This window comes from Sinohyriopsis cumingii, chromosome 3, assembly GCF_028554795.1.
Source record: "Sinohyriopsis cumingii isolate HCF-2022 chromosome 3, ASM2855479v2, whole genome shotgun sequence".
Lineage (NCBI taxonomy): Eukaryota > Metazoa > Mollusca > Bivalvia > Unionida > Unionidae > Sinohyriopsis > Sinohyriopsis cumingii.
Window position 1 is genome coordinate 153,142,338 of NC_142963.1, and position 20,946 is coordinate 153,163,283.

At 34.0% G+C, this 20,946-nt stretch overlaps 1 protein-coding gene across 3 annotated transcripts in view; it reads left to right on the forward strand.

Annotated features, from left to right (window-relative positions):
- The window catches only part of LOC149804168 (plexin-A2-like), a 328,681-nt gene that overhangs the window by 295,949 nt on the left and 11,786 nt on the right, over positions 1–20,946 (forward strand). For all 3 annotated transcript variants that reach the window (XR_016420317.1, XM_089954145.1, XM_089954146.1), the window contains exons 29-35: positions 4,666–4,780; positions 6,584–6,699; positions 10,370–10,462; positions 12,337–12,506; positions 15,549–15,761; positions 16,736–16,811; positions 18,280–18,354. Coding sequence is in view for 2 of the 3 variants with exons in the window: in XM_089954145.1 (XP_089810271.1) it covers positions 4,666–4,780; positions 6,584–6,699; positions 10,370–10,462; positions 12,337–12,506; positions 15,549–15,761; positions 16,736–16,811; positions 18,280–18,354 (858 nt within the window). In the remaining variant the exon portion in view is untranslated. The remainder of the gene's footprint in view (positions 1–4,665; positions 4,781–6,583; positions 6,700–10,369; positions 10,463–12,336; positions 12,507–15,548; positions 15,762–16,735; positions 16,812–18,279; positions 18,355–20,946) is intronic.

Sequence of the window (20,946 nt, forward strand, 5' to 3'; positions counted from 1 at the left end):
AACAGTAGTGCCATTTTTTTTATAAGGTTTGGCCTAATTAATGATAGTGCCACTTTATAACATGGTGTGGCCTAATTAACGATAGTGCCATTTTATGACGTGGTGTGGCCTAATTAACAATAGTGCCATTTTTCGATATGGTGTAGCCTAATTAACAGGATTGCCATTTTTTTATATAGTGTGGCCTAATTAACGATAGTGCCATTTTTTGATATGGTGTGGCCTAATTAATGATAGTGCCATTTTTTTATATGGGTTGGCCTAATTAACGATATTGCCATTTTTTATATGGTGTGGTCTAATTAACAGTAGTGCTATTTTTTGATATAGTGTAGCCTAATTAATGACAGTGCCATTTTTTTTAATGGGTTAGCCTAACTAACAATATTGCCATTTTTTATATGGTGTGGCCTAATTAACAGTAGTGCCATTTTTTTTATATAGTGTGGCCTAATTAACGATAGTTCCATTTTTTTATATGGTATGGCCTAATTAATGATATTGCCATTGTTGGAACGATCATAGGGCCTCAGTAGCAGCGGCATATTAAGAACATAGGGCTTTATTTAAATGGAGTTTTCGTAGAAGGACTTATTATGTCCAGTTGAATGAAAATCAGATGTCTAGATTGATGGCCATGTTGAAAATCTTCTTAACCGATTCGGCCCCAATCCCGTTTGTAGACATGATGAGGCTGTACCCTGCTTCAAAGCTCTGTAGCATCAAAGCCATTTAAGATACACCAACGTGGGTGGTATTAAAAAAAAGCAGACAGATACAGCTCTAAAATGATATCAAATAATCTGGAAGTTCTAGTTGCACTACAAAATACAGAGAGAAAAACCTCATTTTTTGGACCCGTTTTTTTTTCACCCAAAATTCGCTCGAGATCGGAATGCGATTTTGTGTCTGGATTTTAGTCCTTTTGGCATCAGATCTAAGGCATACCTGTCTTAACTGCACACAGACAGGTGAACCTTTGCAAAACTAGGATAAGGTGGGCATTGGCAATAAATTGCCGTTTCCATACGAAAATGATGGGTCTATTAAGCAAAAAAAAAAAAGAACTCCAACTTTTACCCTTTTGCTCATGCGCAAGCAAAATAACCAATGGAAAATGATGTTTCTAATACAACTAGGCATTATTCTCATGGATAATCGGTTGAAAACCACTGTATTACAATGTATTCAGAAATAGCACCCCAAATGTCTTTCCTATGCACATTTCAGGCAAAAACGACAAAAACCTCTGGGGCCGAATGAGTTAATGGTTCTTTTCAATTGATAGTCTGTTACATGGGTTAGGGTTACGGTTCAATTGATAGCCTGTTACATGGGTTAGGGTTAGGGTTCAATTGATAGTCTGTTACATGGGTTAGGGTTCAATTGATAGTCTGTTACATGGGTTAGGGTTAGGGTTCAATTGATAGTCTGTTACATGGAATAGGATTAGGGTTCAATTGATTGTCTCTTACATGGGTTAGGGTTAATTTGACAGGGTTTCACTAAAAGACTTTTTACGGTATGCAACTGCTCTTAATTGAAAATGGTGAAACTGAGACCACTAATATGGCCACCGTGACAACCATCTTGAAAAAGCTTGTTTTAGCTACTTCTGAGGTTTTCACAGATACCTTGATGGTCATCATGAAAATCTTGCTATCACTATTAAAAAGTAGGTCATATTGACTTTATATGTAGTTTGTCCTAAAAGAAAAGAAGGCTAATGTGTCCAGCAAAATTGTTTAAATTGTGCAGTAGGTACTTCATGTGAATGGATGATTATACCAATATTTAAATAAAAGGAAAAAGAAAAATGCTTCTTTCCTGGAATATATAGTTGATACCGCTCTGGTGGCCTAAGTGATCAGAGCATCCATCTTGATTGAGGAAGTTCGTGGGTTCGAACCCCAGCCAAGTCATACCAGAGACTTATAAAAATGGTACTAGCAGCTACTTTGCTAGGCGCTCAGCATTAAGTGTTAGTGTTAGGACTTTCTGCCTGGTGTCAGGATGATGTGACTGGGTGGGACATGATGCCACATGTCTGCAGCATGATGCCCTAGTGCTAACTGCCACACTGCAGGCATCACAACGAAAAAAAATTAAAGCTACATTAAAAATCCAAATCACACACTCACGACTAAGTTGATAGCACTCTGACACTGACATTAAGCTTTTTAGATGTACTGGTTTGTGAGCATGATAACACATTCAAGCAAGTACCAACTCAGTGATATATTTTAAGATTGCTATAAATGATGCCTCTAAATAACTTCATTAGATTTCTTCAAAATTTTAACTACGGATTCAACAACTTAGCATATGGGTATGCCATGACTTTGAGACGAGTTCAGCTCTTTTCTATCTATCAAGTTCAAGGTCAGAGGCTGTTTCAAGGAATTTTTTGTATTGCAGATATCATAAACATGTCATTCAAACATAAGAAAGTAGTTCCAGTATCAAATATCATATGAACACTCCTGTAATAACTTATGCACAATGGAATACAGAAATGTAGACGACACATTAGGATCCAGAAGTGTAGACCACACAGTGAGATCCAGAAATGTAGACCACACATTAGGTTCCAGAAATGTAGACCACACATTGGGATCCAGAAATGTAGACCACACAATGGGATCCAGAAATGTAGACCACACTATATATAAGCGAGGGCGTAAGTTGCTGCGGGACTTCCAATAAATAAAGGATGATATCCTTGCAGAACATTGAGAAAACCACAGAGGTGGGGTGTGAGGCAGTTGGGCTGTTTAATGGCTAAATAATCGTTTTATATTCATGTTGATAGTAATTGTCAATAAAGCACTTTTTATAATCCCATTGTCCATTTTTCTGTATCAGCTACCTTTATTTTCAAGATGCCCAACCTCTCAAAGATTGTTAACATTATTCCACCTGTTCTCAACACCCTTTACGTGTGCAGGAAAACCTTGTGTGTTATGTCACTGCATTTTGTTGTTGATAAGTTGAGTTCCCTACTTTATAAGTTCCCTTCATTGCAACAAAAGGAGCAAACAAAGCAGTGAACTAGACTAGTTGTTCATTCAAACCAAACAAGATTCCTTTTTCTTTACAACAAACTATGTATATTTGTTTTGGGAAACTCTTTTTTTATTTTTATTTTTCTACTAGTAAAATATTGGTGGTGGGATTCTATTGCAAGTAATAGTGAAACTTTTTCTCCTCCAAATAGAAATCTCTGAATGCCAATTCAGGAATTGTAAGTTTACTACAAATTCTGAAACTTGCTTATCCACAATGAACCGTACCTGTGAAACAAAGCTTTTTAGTTTTTACTTCACCAAGTACATGTATTCATTTCACTTGGTTGTCTTGCTAACTTTGATCACATTTGTGAATGAATTTAAGGTAGTTTAATTATATTATGTACACAATTTATTTATAACCGTATTCATTTGATCAACTGAAATGAGGTGACCTGACTCAGTACCGGGGCCTCAATCTCTTATTCTACATGCCTTTTAAGGTTTTTTTTTTATTCCACCCCATTCTGTTTGGTACAAATGACATAAGTAATATGATAATACAAAGCAGGTCTGTTTTTAATTCAGTACAGATATGCAACATATACTTCGGCCAGTCAGATATCAAAACATGTTCAGCACTTAATTAGGTTCTTGCAGAAATACTCACAGGCATAGCTGCATAAAAATATATGTTTGAATACTTGAGGGTACATAGCATTTATGATGATTCCACTTAAAAAGCAAACTAAAAAATAAAACTGAAATGTTAATTTCACTCTTAAAACTTGTTTAATTTTTATTTATTTATTTATTATATAACTGCCTATAGTAGGCATTTTCATTGATTAAAGTTTTGTTGAAATTTGTTATTTACAGTGCATTAGGAATGTTTTATGGAAAGAAAATTTATCAAAAAATTTGACTTATTAAAAGTTGAGAATTTCATAATGTTTATTCAGATTTCCAGGTCCTATCTACCATTTTCAATGACAACATGAGCAATATATCAAGAATTCAGTTACCAGTTTTGATCATGAGTCTCTTAATGTTCAACAAGTAGGGGTAAATTTTTGTTGTTGTATTTTCTAGTTTAAAAAGCGATCCATGCCTGACCTCATGTTATAAGCTGGGTTGAGAGTTATCAGGCCGCGAGTTATCGAGGGAGTGGTATAGTTCCATTACTCGTCAGTTTTTTAAAGAATGGGAAGATGAAGTGGGCTTGTCTTGGATTCAAGGAAATTCATTTTGGGAAGAGCATAAATCTCTTCATTGGATATCCTGGCCTATTATCAGTTTTCAAGAGTTTTTAAAAAATATATTTGTCTATGTCCACATTTTTGATTGTGTATGTCTACATTTGATTATGACAAAAATACTATATTTTTCTAGAGTGAATGAATGAAAATGATTTTGGACTTTATTAAGAATAACTTGGAAATGGCCATTGTTATGTGACATCCCAGATCAAAAGCCAAATTTCATAGCAACTGTTTCTCACAATGGTTTTCTTTTTTTGCACCATACTGGTATTTTCTTCTATTTGGAAATATTACAACATACGGATTTAGAATCCTTGTTTTGACCCTAACATGACGGCATTAACCTTTTTATGCTATATATTTAAAATGACCTTGACCTTACATTGACCTTGTAGGTTCCTGATGGAGCATGCATGGCACTGGTTCCCAAGCCAACGCCATCTGTAGCTAACCTTACCATTACCTCAGACAAGTCTGCCGGGTCAAAGCTTTATGACTACCAGAAATTGGGTAAGTATTTGTATTAAGTGGAACCTGTTTATAAACGAGAGATAATAGTATGGAAGCTGTGTCCCTTACAGATAGGTGTCCTTTATATAACATTTTCATAGTTGCCTTGGAAATATGTACATATGCATGCATCTTAATTTATTGTTACTGTTGGACCTTTAGACCCATATTAGCAAGGCAGTTTAATGAACTCTATTTAAAGTCACCAAGACATGCTTCATGCCAATTTGTAAGTAGGACAACTATTTAAATGCTATTTTGGAGTAAAGTATGGTTACTGTATAGTGATGGAGTAAAGTTAACTTACTGTACAGTGATATAGTATAGTATGCTTACTCTACAGTGATATGGTAAGTTTACATCCTGCACAGTGATAACGTATGCTTACTGTACATTGATATTGTAAAGTATGCTTACTGTACAGTAATGGAGTATAGTATGCTTACTGTTTAGGGATATATTATGCTTGCTGTACAGTGATAGGGTAAAGTTTACATACTGTTCAGTGACATAGTATAGTATGCTTACTCTACAGTGATAAAGTAAGTTTACATACTGCACAGTGATAAAGTATGCTTACTATACAGTGATAGAGTATAGTATGCATACTGTTCAGTGATAAAGCATAGTATGCTTGCTGTACAGTGACAGTATAGTGTACTTACTGTATAGTGATAATGGACTCTTAGACCTAAATTAGTGTCCTATTAGATTAGAAGTCTTTTATATACAAGAGAACTTAACATGGATATGCATTGATGATTTTCCAAAATGTTCTTTATGGTCTTAATAAAGAGATATTCTTAAAACATGATTATCCTTTTCATACAGTTTCACTCTTTTTCTGTAATCTGCATAGTACTGTATTGTGACTATCTCACTGCATAGTACAGTATTGTGACTATCTCACTGCATAGTACTGTGTGTGTGGGGTGTGACTATCTCACTGCATAGTACTGTGGTGTGACTATATAACTGCATAGTACTGTATTGTGACTATCTCACTGCATAGTACTGTGGTGTGACTATAACTGCATAGTACTAGCCATCTGGCTGCATAATACTGTAGTGTAACTATCTGGCTGCATAGTACAGTGGTGTGACTATCTGGCTGTATAGTACTGAGATGCGACTGTCTGGCTGCATAATACTGTAGTGTGACTATGGTTGCACAGTACTGTATTGTGACTATCTGGTTGCATAGTACTGTAATGTGACTATCTGGTTGCACAGTACTGTAGTGTGATTATCTGGTTAGGTTGTCAGTATGTGTAACTCTAAACAGAAATTCTACAATTCTTCTTAATTATCGGAAAAAACATTTTTGCAGATTTCTCATGGAGTTTGTATGATGGTCACTTAGATTCATGTTTTTTGTCATATTTAAATGTTACACAAATGATCTTTGTCCTGTGTATTATACAAATATTCCAACAGAAGTAGATTTGTTGTTGTTGTGGGTTTAATTCCATCTCTCAGCACACAATAAGCTATACATGGTGTAAGAAGAACCTAGAAAAACCTAGTAAGAACCAGCGACCCATAGTAAGCTGCTGGCAAGCTTTCTCACATACCCATGCTGGCCCAGCCCGAAACTCAAACCAACACGGGCATTGGTAAAATGGCAGTGATTGGTGAAGGCGAGTGCTTCTAGACTATTCAGCCACTTGGATTCCCACAGTAATAGATTTTACCAAAATGATGCATGTCTGTTGGCAGGAAATGACACAATGGCAAAAACTCCCTTCTATCCCTTTCAAGGATAGATTCTTTCTTCTAAAGTTTCATTTTAATTTTTTACAGAGAACAGTGTCTACTATTCTGCCTCCACAAGAAGTCCCTCCCTAAACAGAACTGTCTCCCCCCAGGGTGTCCAGTTGGACATGGTAGAGCATCAGGGTGTCAAATGCTATCACTTGGTTAGTTCTTTTTTTATGTCCTGCTGTTTTACCTTTATTCATAAGCATTTTTCGTTTTATATTTAGGTCACTATGGTGGGGGCATTTGTATTCCTTAAATATGTTTCAGACTGTTACAAGAGTAGTACTGTATATGCTCGCATATAAGCCCATTTGCATATAAGCCTACCCCCAAACTGAACAGGTATAAACACATTAAATAGTGCAATACCCACATATAAGCCGACCTACTACTCTGAGACATCTCAAGATGCATGAGGTATGTTCTGAATGCATTTATTTAGGCAAACTTTATTTAAAAATATTACATATATGCTTATCTCGAGGTTAGCATGCATGATTATTTAAAAAAAAATGGTATAAACTTGTTTGAAAGTAATTTATTTTTCTGTTTTCTTGTTGTTTCTGCCTAAATTAAATTTGTATATAATTTGATTGAACAGTGACAAGAATTTAACAATCATGAATTGCTCTAACACTACCTCTCCCTTATGACTAGATTATTGTTTATTTATGCAATATTGCATTGGAGATTTTATATCAGTGCACGAGTAATTACGTTCTTTTGTTTTGAAATTGTAAATACCTAACTCATTAAGATGTAATTCCAGTATGACAACAAACAACAATATGGTTTGATTCAATGCGCACAATTAGGCTGCTGAATGTATTTACATAATGGTGCCACCACATGTACATTGTAGGTTTGATTATGTGCGGAATTAAGTACATCCCTTGGAGTCGAGTCATGGGCACCATTGCGCTAAACTTTAATGATATCTCCAAAATATAATAATAAAGTTTCAGAAATAATACTTCAAAAGTTATGCTAATATCGTAGAAGCTGAGTTGTAGTTTGCTTTGATGTAAGTGACCTTACACCATACCTGTCAACTTTCATGCCAGGAGGGAAAATCCCTCTAAATTTTCGGGATCGCTCCACCCCTACCTCCTGATTTCATAATATCTTCTGATTTTTGCAGATAACTCCTGATTATTACATTATGTCTTCGATTTTCATTTTTAAACAAGAAAAGTCCTACATGTTCTGTTGTATCACCTGTGAATTATTGTTGTAATGAAATAATTACTTTACTATAAGGAATTCTCATCTTCACTAAATAGAATGTTAAGTTTAAACATTATTCATGTAAATTAATGATTTTTTTTTTACCTCTACAATAATACAAAGATAAATAAATAACCAGAGCAGAAAAATAAACCACAACAATAAAATCGCCCACAATTAATTTCAATCCCAAGAATGATCACTACGAATGCTGTAACTCCATATGCTATAGCGCCATTCCCACGAAAGAAACACAAGTCAACACCTGGCATTTTTTTACCATATATGCCAAGATTAATTACCATAGTTAAATTAAAAGAAGGAATGAAAATGGCCACCACACAGCAAATGTGTCCTCAAAAAACTAATACGTAGTATGTTTTATAATAAACAATGCTAAATACTTTACGAGTTGACAATAAGGGAATAAGGTCAGATTACAAATAGTTGGCATGTGTATGGTACCATGAAACTGGCTATTTTGGTACCTTTAGTTCAACAACATTGGGAATCCTTTATTTGCCAATCAGTTGCTGGTGCTTGCATAACACACAATAGTGTAGAATGTGGTTTCTTTGAATTATGATGGAGGGCCAGTCGTTTTCACAAAATAGTTGCATGGATAAGGATTAACTTTTAATTAGTCGTGCTGGCTTTCTTACTTGTTTATTTAAAACTAATCTTTAGCCATTGTGCAGTTTGACCACAGCTGACCAGAATATAAAAATAAGGCATGTCCTGGGGAAAATAAGGCACATCACAGGAAGAAGCAGCGAGACTTTTTGCAAATTTCAAGCATATTGGACCAGGAAGATCGATCAGTATTTAGTGAAAACTAGGCTTTAAAAATGTCGCGAAAAACCTCCCGATTTTAGGTCCCAATCTCTATTTTTTTATTCAGTCTCCCTACTTGGCTTTTGAAAAGTTCATAGGTATGCCTTGCACCCCATTTTACAAAACTACGGTAATCATGCTAATATTATGGAATAAAAGGCAGTTACACATCAATGTATTTGTATAGTTACCGGTCAAAATTCCCTCTTAACACAAGCCAATTTCAGGGTTTTAATGATTAACTGGCCTATACTGCTGTCGCAAAACGAAAAGACAAATTCACCGAATATCAACATAGGCGATGCCGAAACATCAAGCTTTCCATTGTGTGGAAAGTTATGATGTTTGTTCAGCTAAAACACAAAACTAAAATGGATTGATGTTGATCTATATGAGAATTTTAGCCTTTATTATTACCCCTCTTCATGAACATGTAAATTATGATGGTTATGTGCCTTCTATAATTAAAAGTGCATAACTTTTTTAGAATATTACCTCAATTTGTAGGATCACTTATATCATTGAAAATGAGTAACTTGTGAGCGCATGATTCAACATAAATGAAACAGCTATTAAGGACTAGCTGAAATGTTATCTGGAAGAATGCAATTTGGTTGAAACAATGAATAAAGCAAAATCTGCATCTATTTTTGGGAATAAGTAAGGATTTAAATGACGCTAGGCACGTTTTGCACTGTGTATGTACTGTACATTATAATTCAGCATGGTCTCCCTGGTAAACTCAGTCAGTATTTACCTTCATTTAACTTCATGTTGGAGAAATCAGAAAATATGCACATTCAAAATAAAAATAAAATCAATCATAGTACTTTATAAGGTTAATAATTGTCAGGTCACCAAAAGTTACCTTTTTTTACATGCCTATGTATTAGGACACTGAAAAAATTATTGTTTGGTGTCCCAAGATTTACAGCCAAAAAGACCTAAAAACTGTAAAGTTTAGACATTGATCTGCGAATAAGCCACCCACCCCCCTTCTTCCAGTTCTTTTATTTTCCCTAAATTATTTGGCTTATACGCAAGTATATACAGTATGTAAAATGAATAAAAATTGAAAAACAGAAATATGGGTGAAAAAGACAAACACGTTTATGGACATGTGCCTGCCTAGATGGGTTCCTACCTACCTACCTACAAACTTACCTACCAACCTACCTATCTACCTAGTACCTACCTACATACATCTATCCATACATACATTAAAGATGCATACTTGTACAGCATTTGAAAATGAGAAATGATATAAGAATATTCTCTTGAAGTCCAGTTAAGTTGGAGAGACCTGCACAAGTTACATTAACATCTGAAGATAACAGTTATCAAATATTACTTATAAAGTTAACTCAGAAACTTTTTATGATCGGAGACCATCCCTAAAGTTTAATTAAACATGCTGAATATTACAGTATTCCACTTTTTGCTGCAACTTATAACGTTTCACTTATTGGTTTTATAAAATTAGATTTGTTTAGCACTAATGTTTAATATGCCGTTTGTTGCCTTCATTTGGGTTAAGACTCATTTGACCATTGAGTTCTTGTCTGCTTCATTCCACGTAATTCTATTCATCTCACTTGACCATTGAGTTCTTGTCTGCTTCATTCCATGTATCATATCCATTCATCTCATTTGCCCATGGAATTTTCGTCTGTTTCATTCCAATATCATCTTTATTCATCTCATTTGACCATGGAGTTTTTGTCTGCTTCATTCCATGCATCTGCTCCAATCATTTCTATTTTTTAGGTCAAACCACATGATTCAGAAGCCAATGAGAAGGGGGACCGTGGGAGCAAAATGGTCTCAGAGATCTACCTGACCCGTCTCTTAGCAACAAAGGTAACTAGAACAACATTGAGGTACATGCTTGGTTTGCATCATCTTTTTTATTGATCAGTATTTATAATAATTGTTTTGTTCCACAAATTTTATGAAAATGGACATACCTGAGAACATCTTGCCAGCGGTCTTTTATCTTGGTAAAAGTTGTCTCCCATTTACATGAATTGTTTGTCATTAGAGTTTATACCTTGATGTGACATTCAATTAAAGTTTGGTCGTCTGTGATAAGGCTTAAAGAGATCATGCTAGCATGTTATACGAAAGGTATGACATTTTTTCTCAATAAAATATGCAATTATATTATAGCAATTATGTCTCTCCTGTCAGGTAAGTTGTAGCAATTATATCTCTCCTGTCAGGTGAATTATAACAATTATTATATATTTCCTGTCAGGTGTGTTGTAGCAATCATATCTCTCCTGTCAGGTGAGTTGTAAGAGTTATTTCTTTCCATCAGGTGAGTTGTAGCAGTCACACTGTACATCTATTAGTCTCTTAAGTGTTAACTTTTAGTTTATGTGTTTTGAAAAATATCTCTTGTTTCCATCAGTGGATCTTCATCAGTCATTGTTATCTCAAGATGCATCCATTATCTGTCGAAGTTTGTTTCTCACTTTTTTCTTTTATACTGTCATTTTATGTGGAAATTTCAGACCAGCTTTTAGACGTGTGTGTGTGTGTGTGTGTGATCACTTCATCAGCACTTTAATATTCAATAATGATACATTTACTTATAATGTATTAGAAGATTAAATTTACGTTAACCATGTACAATGCAAAAAGAAAAAGGAAACAACTCATACATTCAGTTCAATTTAAACAAGATTACTATCCCATCACCAAATGTCTGTAAGTGGTATATGGTTACAGTGATTGGATGAATTGACCCTATGCAAGATGATAGATTGCATCATTAAACTCTGACAAGCATGCAGTATTTGGCAAAGAAATATGGTTCAGTTTTGGTGATTTATATTATTCTTAAAAATGTAGAATTAAAAAGTTGCATAAATTACTCTTCAGTAGACAATATTTACATTTGTAGTTCAAGTTTGTATAGTAATAACTAAGTGTTTTATTTCAGTGGAAAGAAAAACCAATTTAAAAGCTGATCAAGAACTTATTCATGTAAAAAGAAATTTGCTCCAAAAAATGCTAATGTGTTAAATATATTATCTTATCCTTATTAATTTTATCTGGCTTCTGTTAATGCTGCCTCAGAAGTAAATGAATAAAAAAATTAATAACAAAATCATAAATAATTACTGTTTAGGAGTATAAAATTAATAACAAAATCATAAATAATTAATGTTTAGGTGTATACTGATGTACATAATAAATTTAAAATTCTATTGTGTTCATCTCGTGTAAATGCATGCCTGATATATCAGATGATAATTATCAGAAACCGTTGTTTTTGTATCAGACGATATTTATCTGAAACCATTGTTTTTGTATTTCTTTATTATTACATTTTGTATCCCAAGACTGTTCCGATGGCCTAGTGGTAGAGCATCCACCTCGGATGCGGAAGGTCGCGGGTTCCAACCCTAGCCAAGTCATGCCAAAGACTTTTTAAAATGGTATTAACAGCTGCCTCCCTTGACACTCAGCATTGAAAGGTTAGTGTTAGGACTGGTTGACCTGGTGTCAGGATAATTGGGTGGGACATCATGCAACAAGTGGGCTGGATAAAAGATCAGAGATCAAGGTCACAATGGTTAATTAGACATTTTACTAGGTTACTAGGGCTGCAACAACATCATCACTTGCAAGATGTTAACTTTACATACTGTTTTTTGGTACTATAGCCGTTGCCGTTGTATTACTATTAATGTCAACATTCTTTTTTTCTTCTTCAATTTTCCCAGGGGACACTACAACAATATGTGGATGATCTTTTTGAAAGGATTTTCTCCACAGTTCACCGTGGCACTGTTCTTCCACTTGCCATCAAGTACATGTTTGACTTTCTGGATGACCAGGCCTTGTTACATAACATCCAGGACCCAGAAGTGGTCCACACATGGAAATCCAATAGGTAAACGAACTGAACGATATCTCTCTTATTTGTTAGATATTTCTTAGATAGATCTCCATTTCCTTTGTCTTTTGATCGTAAAACTCAGTTTATTAAAAGTAGGAGAGTGATTTTATGGGATTTCATACTTGTCATGTTCATTTATATGAAACGTAACAGAATGAATAATAACAATAAATAAATATAGATACCCAGATTCAGTATTCCCTCAGTATAACTGTCCATGGGAGCCATATACAATATACATTTTTTTAAAATGGTAGTCCTTGTTTGATTTGCATCCCAATATCGATAAATAATTCAGTGTGATATTCATTGTAGCCAGTAGCACATGGCTGTTTACATGCTGCATGTACTCAAATTGGCCTAGATTTTGATCTGCCTAAAACAAATGTAACCATATTGCTGAGGCTACCAAAGGGATAAGACTGTTCATAAGAGAATGAAAACCCATCAACAAATGAAATTTTCACGGACATCTTTTTTAGATGCAGCACATTTAACATCCTTGATGTCTATGTTTACTTTCAAGAGATTGTAAATATTTGTATGCCACTGTTGGCAGCCATCGTAAACATGAAGTTACTTTTTTCCTATGAAATAGGAAACATTGACTGCATAATAAACATATTCCAACACAGGAGTTTGACTTTTTATCAATAAAATACATGTACAACAAACATTTGTGACCACACAAAATAACCTTATCTGTACTATGTTGTACTTTTATTGCACACATAAGGTTATTTTCTGTTTTCACAAATTTTATTGATGAAACATAAGACTTTTGTGATTAAAGCCACTGATAACTTTGGAAAATACAACGATTGATAAGGTTTCATTGCTTTTATTCAAGTCTGGTGCTGACTTGCATTGTTGAACGGTGTGTTGATTTTATTGAAGATTGTTGCTGGCTTGCATTGTTGAAGGGTGTGTTGATTTTATTGAAGATTGTTGCTGGCTTGCATTGTTGAAGGGTGTGTTGATTTTATTGAAGATTGTTGCTGGCTTGCATTGTTGAAGGGTGTGTTGATTTTATTGAAGATTGTTGCTGACTTGCATTGATGAAGGGTGTGTTGATTTTATTGAAGATTGTTGCTGGCTTGCATTGATGAAGGGTGTGTTGATTTCATTGAAGATTGTTGCTGACTTGCATTGTTGAAGGGTGTGTTGATTTTACTGAAGATTGTAGCTGGCTTGCATTGATGAAGGGTGTGTTGATTTTATTGAAGATTGTAGCTGGCTTGCCTTGATGAATGGTGTGTTGATTTTATTGAAGATTGTAGCTGGCTTGCATTTTTTAAGGGTGTGTTGTTTTTATTGAGGATTGTAGCCTGCTTGCATTGATGAAGGGTGTGTTGATTTTACTGATGATTGTTGCTGGCTTGCATTTTTGAAGGGTGTGTTGTTTTTATTGAGGATTGTAGCTGGCTTGCATTGGTGAAGGGTGTGTTGATTTTACTGAAGATTGTTGCTGGCTTGCATTGATGAAGGGTGTGTTGATTTTATTGAAGAATGTAGATGGCTTGCATTGATGAAGGGTGTGTTGATTTTACTGAAGATTGTTGCTGGCTTGCATTGATGAAGGGTGTGTTGATTTTATTGAAGATTGTAGCTTGCTTGCATTGATGAAGGGTGTGTAGATTTTATTGAAGATTGTTGCTGGCTTGCATTGATGAAGGGTGTGTTGATTTTACTGAAGATTGTTGCAGGCTTGCATTGATGAAGGGTGCATAATTTTATTGAAATTGCCATGAAAAGCCAACTTTGATGGACCAAATGAATACCTGTTGGCAAACATCACATACTTTTGTACAGTTAGAACAAAGTTTAGATCTGAACTGGATTTGTTGGATATGAAACCAGTGGCTGCTGTCAACATATACATTTATTTTATCTCAACTTCAACATAAGCATGACAGATTTGGTTGTAATAATCGACCATGGGCCCCGAACTTTGCATTTTCATCAAGAAAGTCAGCTTGTTGACATAAGCAATGTCAATATAAGTCGGTAGGTCTGTGTACGAGATATAACATCGTCCCAGGCTTAATGCTGTCCAATCGTCAAATCATGGTCTATACATGCTGTATTAGATATAACAACATTCCAGGCTGAATGATGTCCAGCTGTCAAACCATGGTCTGTACATGCTGTATGAGATATAACAATATCCCAGGCTGCATGATATCCAGTGGTCAAACCATGGTCTGTACATGTTATATGAGATGTAACAACATCCCAGGCTGAATGACATCCAGTGGTCAAATCATGGTCTGTACATGCTGTATGAGATATAAAAATATCCCAGGCTGAATGATATCCAGTGGTCAAACCATGGTCTGTACATGCTGTATGAGATATAACAACATCCCAGGCTGAATGATATCCAGTGGTCAAATCATGGTTTGTACATGTTATATGAGATATAACAACATCCCAGGTTGAATGATGTCCAGTAGTCAAATCATGGTCTGTGTGAAGTATGAGATATAACAACATCCCTTGCTAAATGATATCCAGTTGTCCAATCATGGTCTGCACAAAGTCATGCTGTATGAGATATAACAACATCCCTTGCTGAATGGTATCCAGTATTCAAATCATGGTCTGTATATGCAGTATGAGATATAACAACATCCCTGGCTGAATGATATCCAGTATTCAAATCATGGTTTGTGTATGAAGTATGAGATACTTTGTGTTTGACTAGTAGTTAGATGCCTTGTATCATTTGTAAATAGTATATTCTTTTATTTTAAATTATAATGAAACATTTTTATCATGTTGTAACAGGATTTTGTATGGTCACTGTACATTTAATCCTGTTGTAACAAGACTTTGTATGGTCACTGTACATTTAATCCTGTTGTAACAAGACTTTGTATGGTCACTGTACATTTAATCCTGTTGTAACAAGACTTTGTTTGGTCACTGTACATTTAATCCTGTTGTAACAAGACTTTATATGGTCACTGTACATTTAATCCTGTTGTAACAAGACTTTGTATGGTCACTGTCCATTTATATTTTCTTTTTCAGCCTTCCACTAAGGTTTTGGGTGAATTTGATAAAGAATCCAAACTTTGTGTTTGACATCTACAAATCCAATATTGTGGACTCATGTTTATCTGTTGTTGCACAGAATTTCATGGACAGTTGTTCTACTAGTGAAATACATTTAACCAAAGATTCCCCGTCCAGTAAACTGTTGTATGCCAAAGACATTCCCACCTACAAGAAATGGGTGGAAAGGTAAGATGTACATGCTGACAAAAACATTAGAATACAGTGCCTCAAGTTTTTCATTGTTAAACATATCGCATGGAATTGATAATTTCTCTTCTACAGTTTGAACACCGAATAGCTTATTAACAGTTGAAGATGGCTACATTTTATCTCGCCCATCATAGTGGAAATCGAGACATAGCAGTTACTTTTCTAATGCCATTGTTAGCAATTCAGAATTGATTAGAGTGTTTCAGCAGTGCTTTAGTTGTGGACTCAGCATGCTAGTTCTAATCATCTTTTTATAATATTTTAATGTAATAATAATGTTATTTTATTCCTCACTACAAATTTGTCATTCCATCAATCTGCCCATCTCTGTAATGGTAATATTTGTCCCTCCATCAGTCTGCACATCTCTCTAAATGGTATTATTTGTCCTTCCTTCAGTCTGCCCATCTCTGTAATAGTAATATTTGCATCAGTGTGGGTCATTTGTGTTTCATGCAGTTTATCTAGTTTTACGTCTCTTCTATATTTGTGAGATGTTTAAATCTTTTTTTAATGTTGATGTTACTCAGTTTCTAAAAACTTGTAGAACATTTATTCATTGAGTCTTTTGTTGGTTTCACCAGAGTTCTAGTAACTCACAGAACATTTTATTCATTGATTCTTGTTGTTTACTAGAGATCTAGTAACTCACAAAACATTTTATTCATTGATTCTTGTGTTGGTTTTACCAGAGTTCTAGTAACTCACAGAACATTTAACTTTTTCTTATGGTGATTTCACCAGAGTTCTAGTAACTTGCAGGACATTGTTTCAGATACTGCTTCAAGTTTAGTGTTTTTAAGTTGGAATTGTCTAAAAATTCTGCACAAAAACAACTGATGTTTGCACATGCCAAAATCCAGAATTAAACTCAGGCCTGGACAGTGCCGGACTAGCAGGTTACCACTCAGATAATTAATGATGATGGCATTTTCTCTGTATGATTTCAGATACTATCAGGACATCAAGATGATGCCAGCCATAAGTGACCAAGACATGACAGCTATGTTGACCGAAGAATCTCGAGTAAGTCTCCGCACAAAAGTTTCTTAATATTGTTTTGTTGCACAGTGGTCCTTAGTAGTAATGATATTTAGTTTTTCAAATTCCCGATTAAAAATGAAGGTTCTAAATTGACTGTAAACAATACATATTTGCATATTGAGTTGCGAAAATACCATGTCTCTATTATAATTGACTTGATCAGACTCAAATTCAGCTTTTTAATATCAAAAACTACTATATGCTGACAGAAATGTTCTAAAATTTAAAAAAAAACACCTAATTAATTTCAGACTAATGAAGTATATGATAATAACCTTTTCAGCACCATGCAACTTTATTAGCATTTAGCCCTCATCACTAGAAAAGCTTCTGAGTATCAGAACAAAATTACTCGGTGATTTTTCAAAAATGTAACTTTGCCAATTTTAACGTTATCTGGCTGAATTTGGTGTCAAAATAAAGATTAAACTGAACTGAGTTACAGATGTTAAAATACAGGTGCATACAGGTAACAAAACAGGTAAATAAGGAATAATTATCCTTTACCTTGTAGGAAAATAGAAAAGTTTCAAAAATACAATCCAATTCTACCTGGTATGTCATCATGATTAATTCCATTAAAAAGACTAGTAGTCAACAGCTTTTCTGGAGCCATCAAAACACTGGCATGTCCAGCTCTTTCAGAATACTGAAGTAAATCACACAAGTTCTCTTGTTTATCAAAAGTCATGTGACACTGACTCCTCTGTTTCAAAGCCTTCAAAGCCCTCTTCATTATCATAACTCTTAGCGCAGTCCCTTGCCTCTATAAATGTCTTTTTCTTTCTTCAGTTTTGATAGCTACACAAGATGGTAAACACTGATTACAAATTTCATCTTCAGAAACTTCACTCTCATCATCTCTCATTTTGTACTGTGTCATTTTGGATAAAACTTAATGTGATGCAATTACAATTGGAATTTACCTTCTTTCATCAATATTTATAGTTGTCTTCGAGTTAAACTCATGAGGCAATCCAATGTAATATCTACATTACATTAAGGAAGTTATTAGAGGTATTCTGAAATTTATATATTCGAGTACTATCAGTTCTAACAAGAACACTGCCCACCACCACCACTGCCACCCGGCAATAGTCTCCAGAGCAAACAGACTTACTTCCTCTAGACTGGTGGAGTGGTCTCCCATGTTGAAAGGGTTGAAGTAAGAAGAAAGACAACCATACAACAATAATAATGTCATCATTTGTAATCCATGCATGATTTATTTATTGTAAGAATAAGATAAGAATTCCTTATTTCAGACTGCATGGTCCATACATCTAAATAAAATATATCTTTTTGACCAGAATCTACTTTCTAATTTGTATCAACTAAAATCACATTCTCTGCTTGATGTCAAGCATCCAGCAAAGAACACGATGCTTAGGGCTAAAACAATATACATTGTTTCTCATGATTAATTTACATTTTTTGTCTTTATTTTCAGGTTCACCATGATGAGTTCAACACAAATGCAGCGTTACTAGAACTGTACAAGTATGTAGAGGAGTATTATGATGAGGTATGTTGGAACTTTTTGAACTGTACAAGTACATAGAGGATTATTACAATGAGGCATTTTGGAAGTTTTATAACTGCACAGGTACTACGTAGAGGATTTTTGCAATGAAGTATGTTGGAAGTTTTAGAACTATACAAGCGTGTAGACAAGTATTACAGTGAGGTATGTTGGCAGTTTTAGAACTGTACAAGTATGTAGAATAGTATCACAATGAGGTAAGTTGGAAGTTTTGGAGCTCTACAAGTACATAGAGGATTATTCCAATGAGGTATGTTGGAAGTTTTAGAACTGTACAAGTACATAGAGGATTATTCCAATGAGGTATGTTGGAAGTTTTAGAACTCTACAAGTACATAGAGGATTATTCCAATGAGGTAAGTTGGAAGTTTTAGAACTCTACAAGTATGTTTAGAACTGTACAAGTATGCAGAGAATTTTTCTTGAGGTATGTTAGGATTTTTTTTCACACAGCAATTATTTTATCATAGGGTCATATTGTACCTCATAAATATCTTATGAAACAGTGACATAACACCTACCAGTGTCACATACAACTTTTTTAGAAATGGACAAACAAAACCCACTGAATAATGCAGATTGTGGCATCTTATATTACTAAAGGTGTTTAATACATTTTACTTCTAGTAAACACTTAACTTGAATGCCTTGTTTGATACAATTTACATTTAGTAGATGCTTAACTGGAATCCTGTTTGATACATTTTACTTCTAGTAAACACTTAACTGGAATCCTCTGTTTGATTCAGTTTACATTTAGTAGATGCTTAACTGGAATCCTCTGTTTGATACAGTTTACATCTAGTAAACACCTAACTGGAATCTTCTGTTTGATACATTTAACATCTAATATACACTGGGATTTTCTGTTTATCTTGCATTATTCAATAGCTTCAGCACATGGTCAGTAAACGTTGTCACAAACTGAAAAACAATAATTAAATACAACAGCATTCTTTTAAAAAATTTGGATCAGATATCATCAGTTGTTTACAACATATTATATTTTCACGACATGAAGCAGAGTGTCTTATGTGTCATCTCCATTAAGAGATAGTGATATGTCACTCTTCTGCCTATGACAGTATGTCCCATGCATTAACAGCATGTAAAATGTCACTATTCTGACAGTGGCAGTATGTCCCATGCATTAACAGCATGTAAAATGTTGCTATTCTGACAGTGGCAGTATGTCTCATGCATTAACAGCATGTAAAATGTTGCTATTCTGACAGTGGCAGTATGTCCCATGCATTAACAGCATGTAAAATGTCGCTATTCTGACAGTGGCAGTATGTCCCATACATTAACAGCATGTGAAATGTCACTGTTCTGACAATGGCAGTATGTCCCATGCATTAACAGTCAACGTGTCATGTTAAAGGATAGTAATCATGTAATGTTAAAGGATAATAATCATGTAATGTTAAAGGATAGTAATCATGTAATGTTAATGGAGAATAATCATGTAATGTTAATAGATAATAATCATGTAATGTTAAAGGATAATAATCATGTAATGTTAAAGGATAGTAATCATGTAATGTTAATGGATAATAATCATGTAATGTTAAAGGATAATAATCATGTTAAAGGATAATAATCATGTAATGTTAATGGATAGTAATCATGTAATGTTAAAGGATAGTAATCATGTAATGTTAAAAGATAATAATCATGTAATGTTAAAGGATAGTAATCATGTAATGTTAAAGGATAATAATCGTGTAATGTTAAAGGATAATAATCATGTAATGTTAAAGGATAGTAATCATGTAGTGTTAAAGGATAATAATCATGTAGTGTCAAAGGATAATAATTATGTAGTGTTAAAGGATAGTAATCATGTAATGTTAAAGGATAGTAATCATGTAATGTTAAAGGATAATAATCATGTAATGTTAAAGGATAGTAATCATGTGATGTTAAAGGATAATAATCATGTAGTGTTAAAGGACAGTAATCATGTGATGTTAAAGGATAATAATCATGTAATGTTAAAGGACAGTAATCATGTAATGTTAAAGGATAGTAATCATGTAATGTTAAAGGATAATAATCATGTAATGTTAAAGGATAGTAATCTTGTAATGTTAAAGGATAGTAATCATGTAATGTTAAAGGATAATAATCATGTAATGTTAAAGGATAGTAATCATGTAATGTTAAAGGATAATAATCATGTAATGTTAAAGGATAATAATCATGTAATGTTAAAGGATAGTAATCATGTAATGTTAATGGATAATAATCATGTAATGCTAATGGATAATAATCATCATGTTAAAGGATAATAATCATGTAATGTTAAAGGATAATAATCATGTAATGTTAAAGGACAGTAATCATGTAATGTTAATGGATAATAATCATGTAATGCTAATGGATAATAATCATCATGTTAAAGGATAATAATCATGTAATGTTAAAGGATAATAATCACGTAATGTTAAAGGATAGTAATCATGTAATGTTAATGGATAATAATCATGTAATGTTAAAGGATAATAATCATGTAATGCTAATGGATAATAATCATCATGTTAAAGGATAATAATCATGTAATGTTAAAGG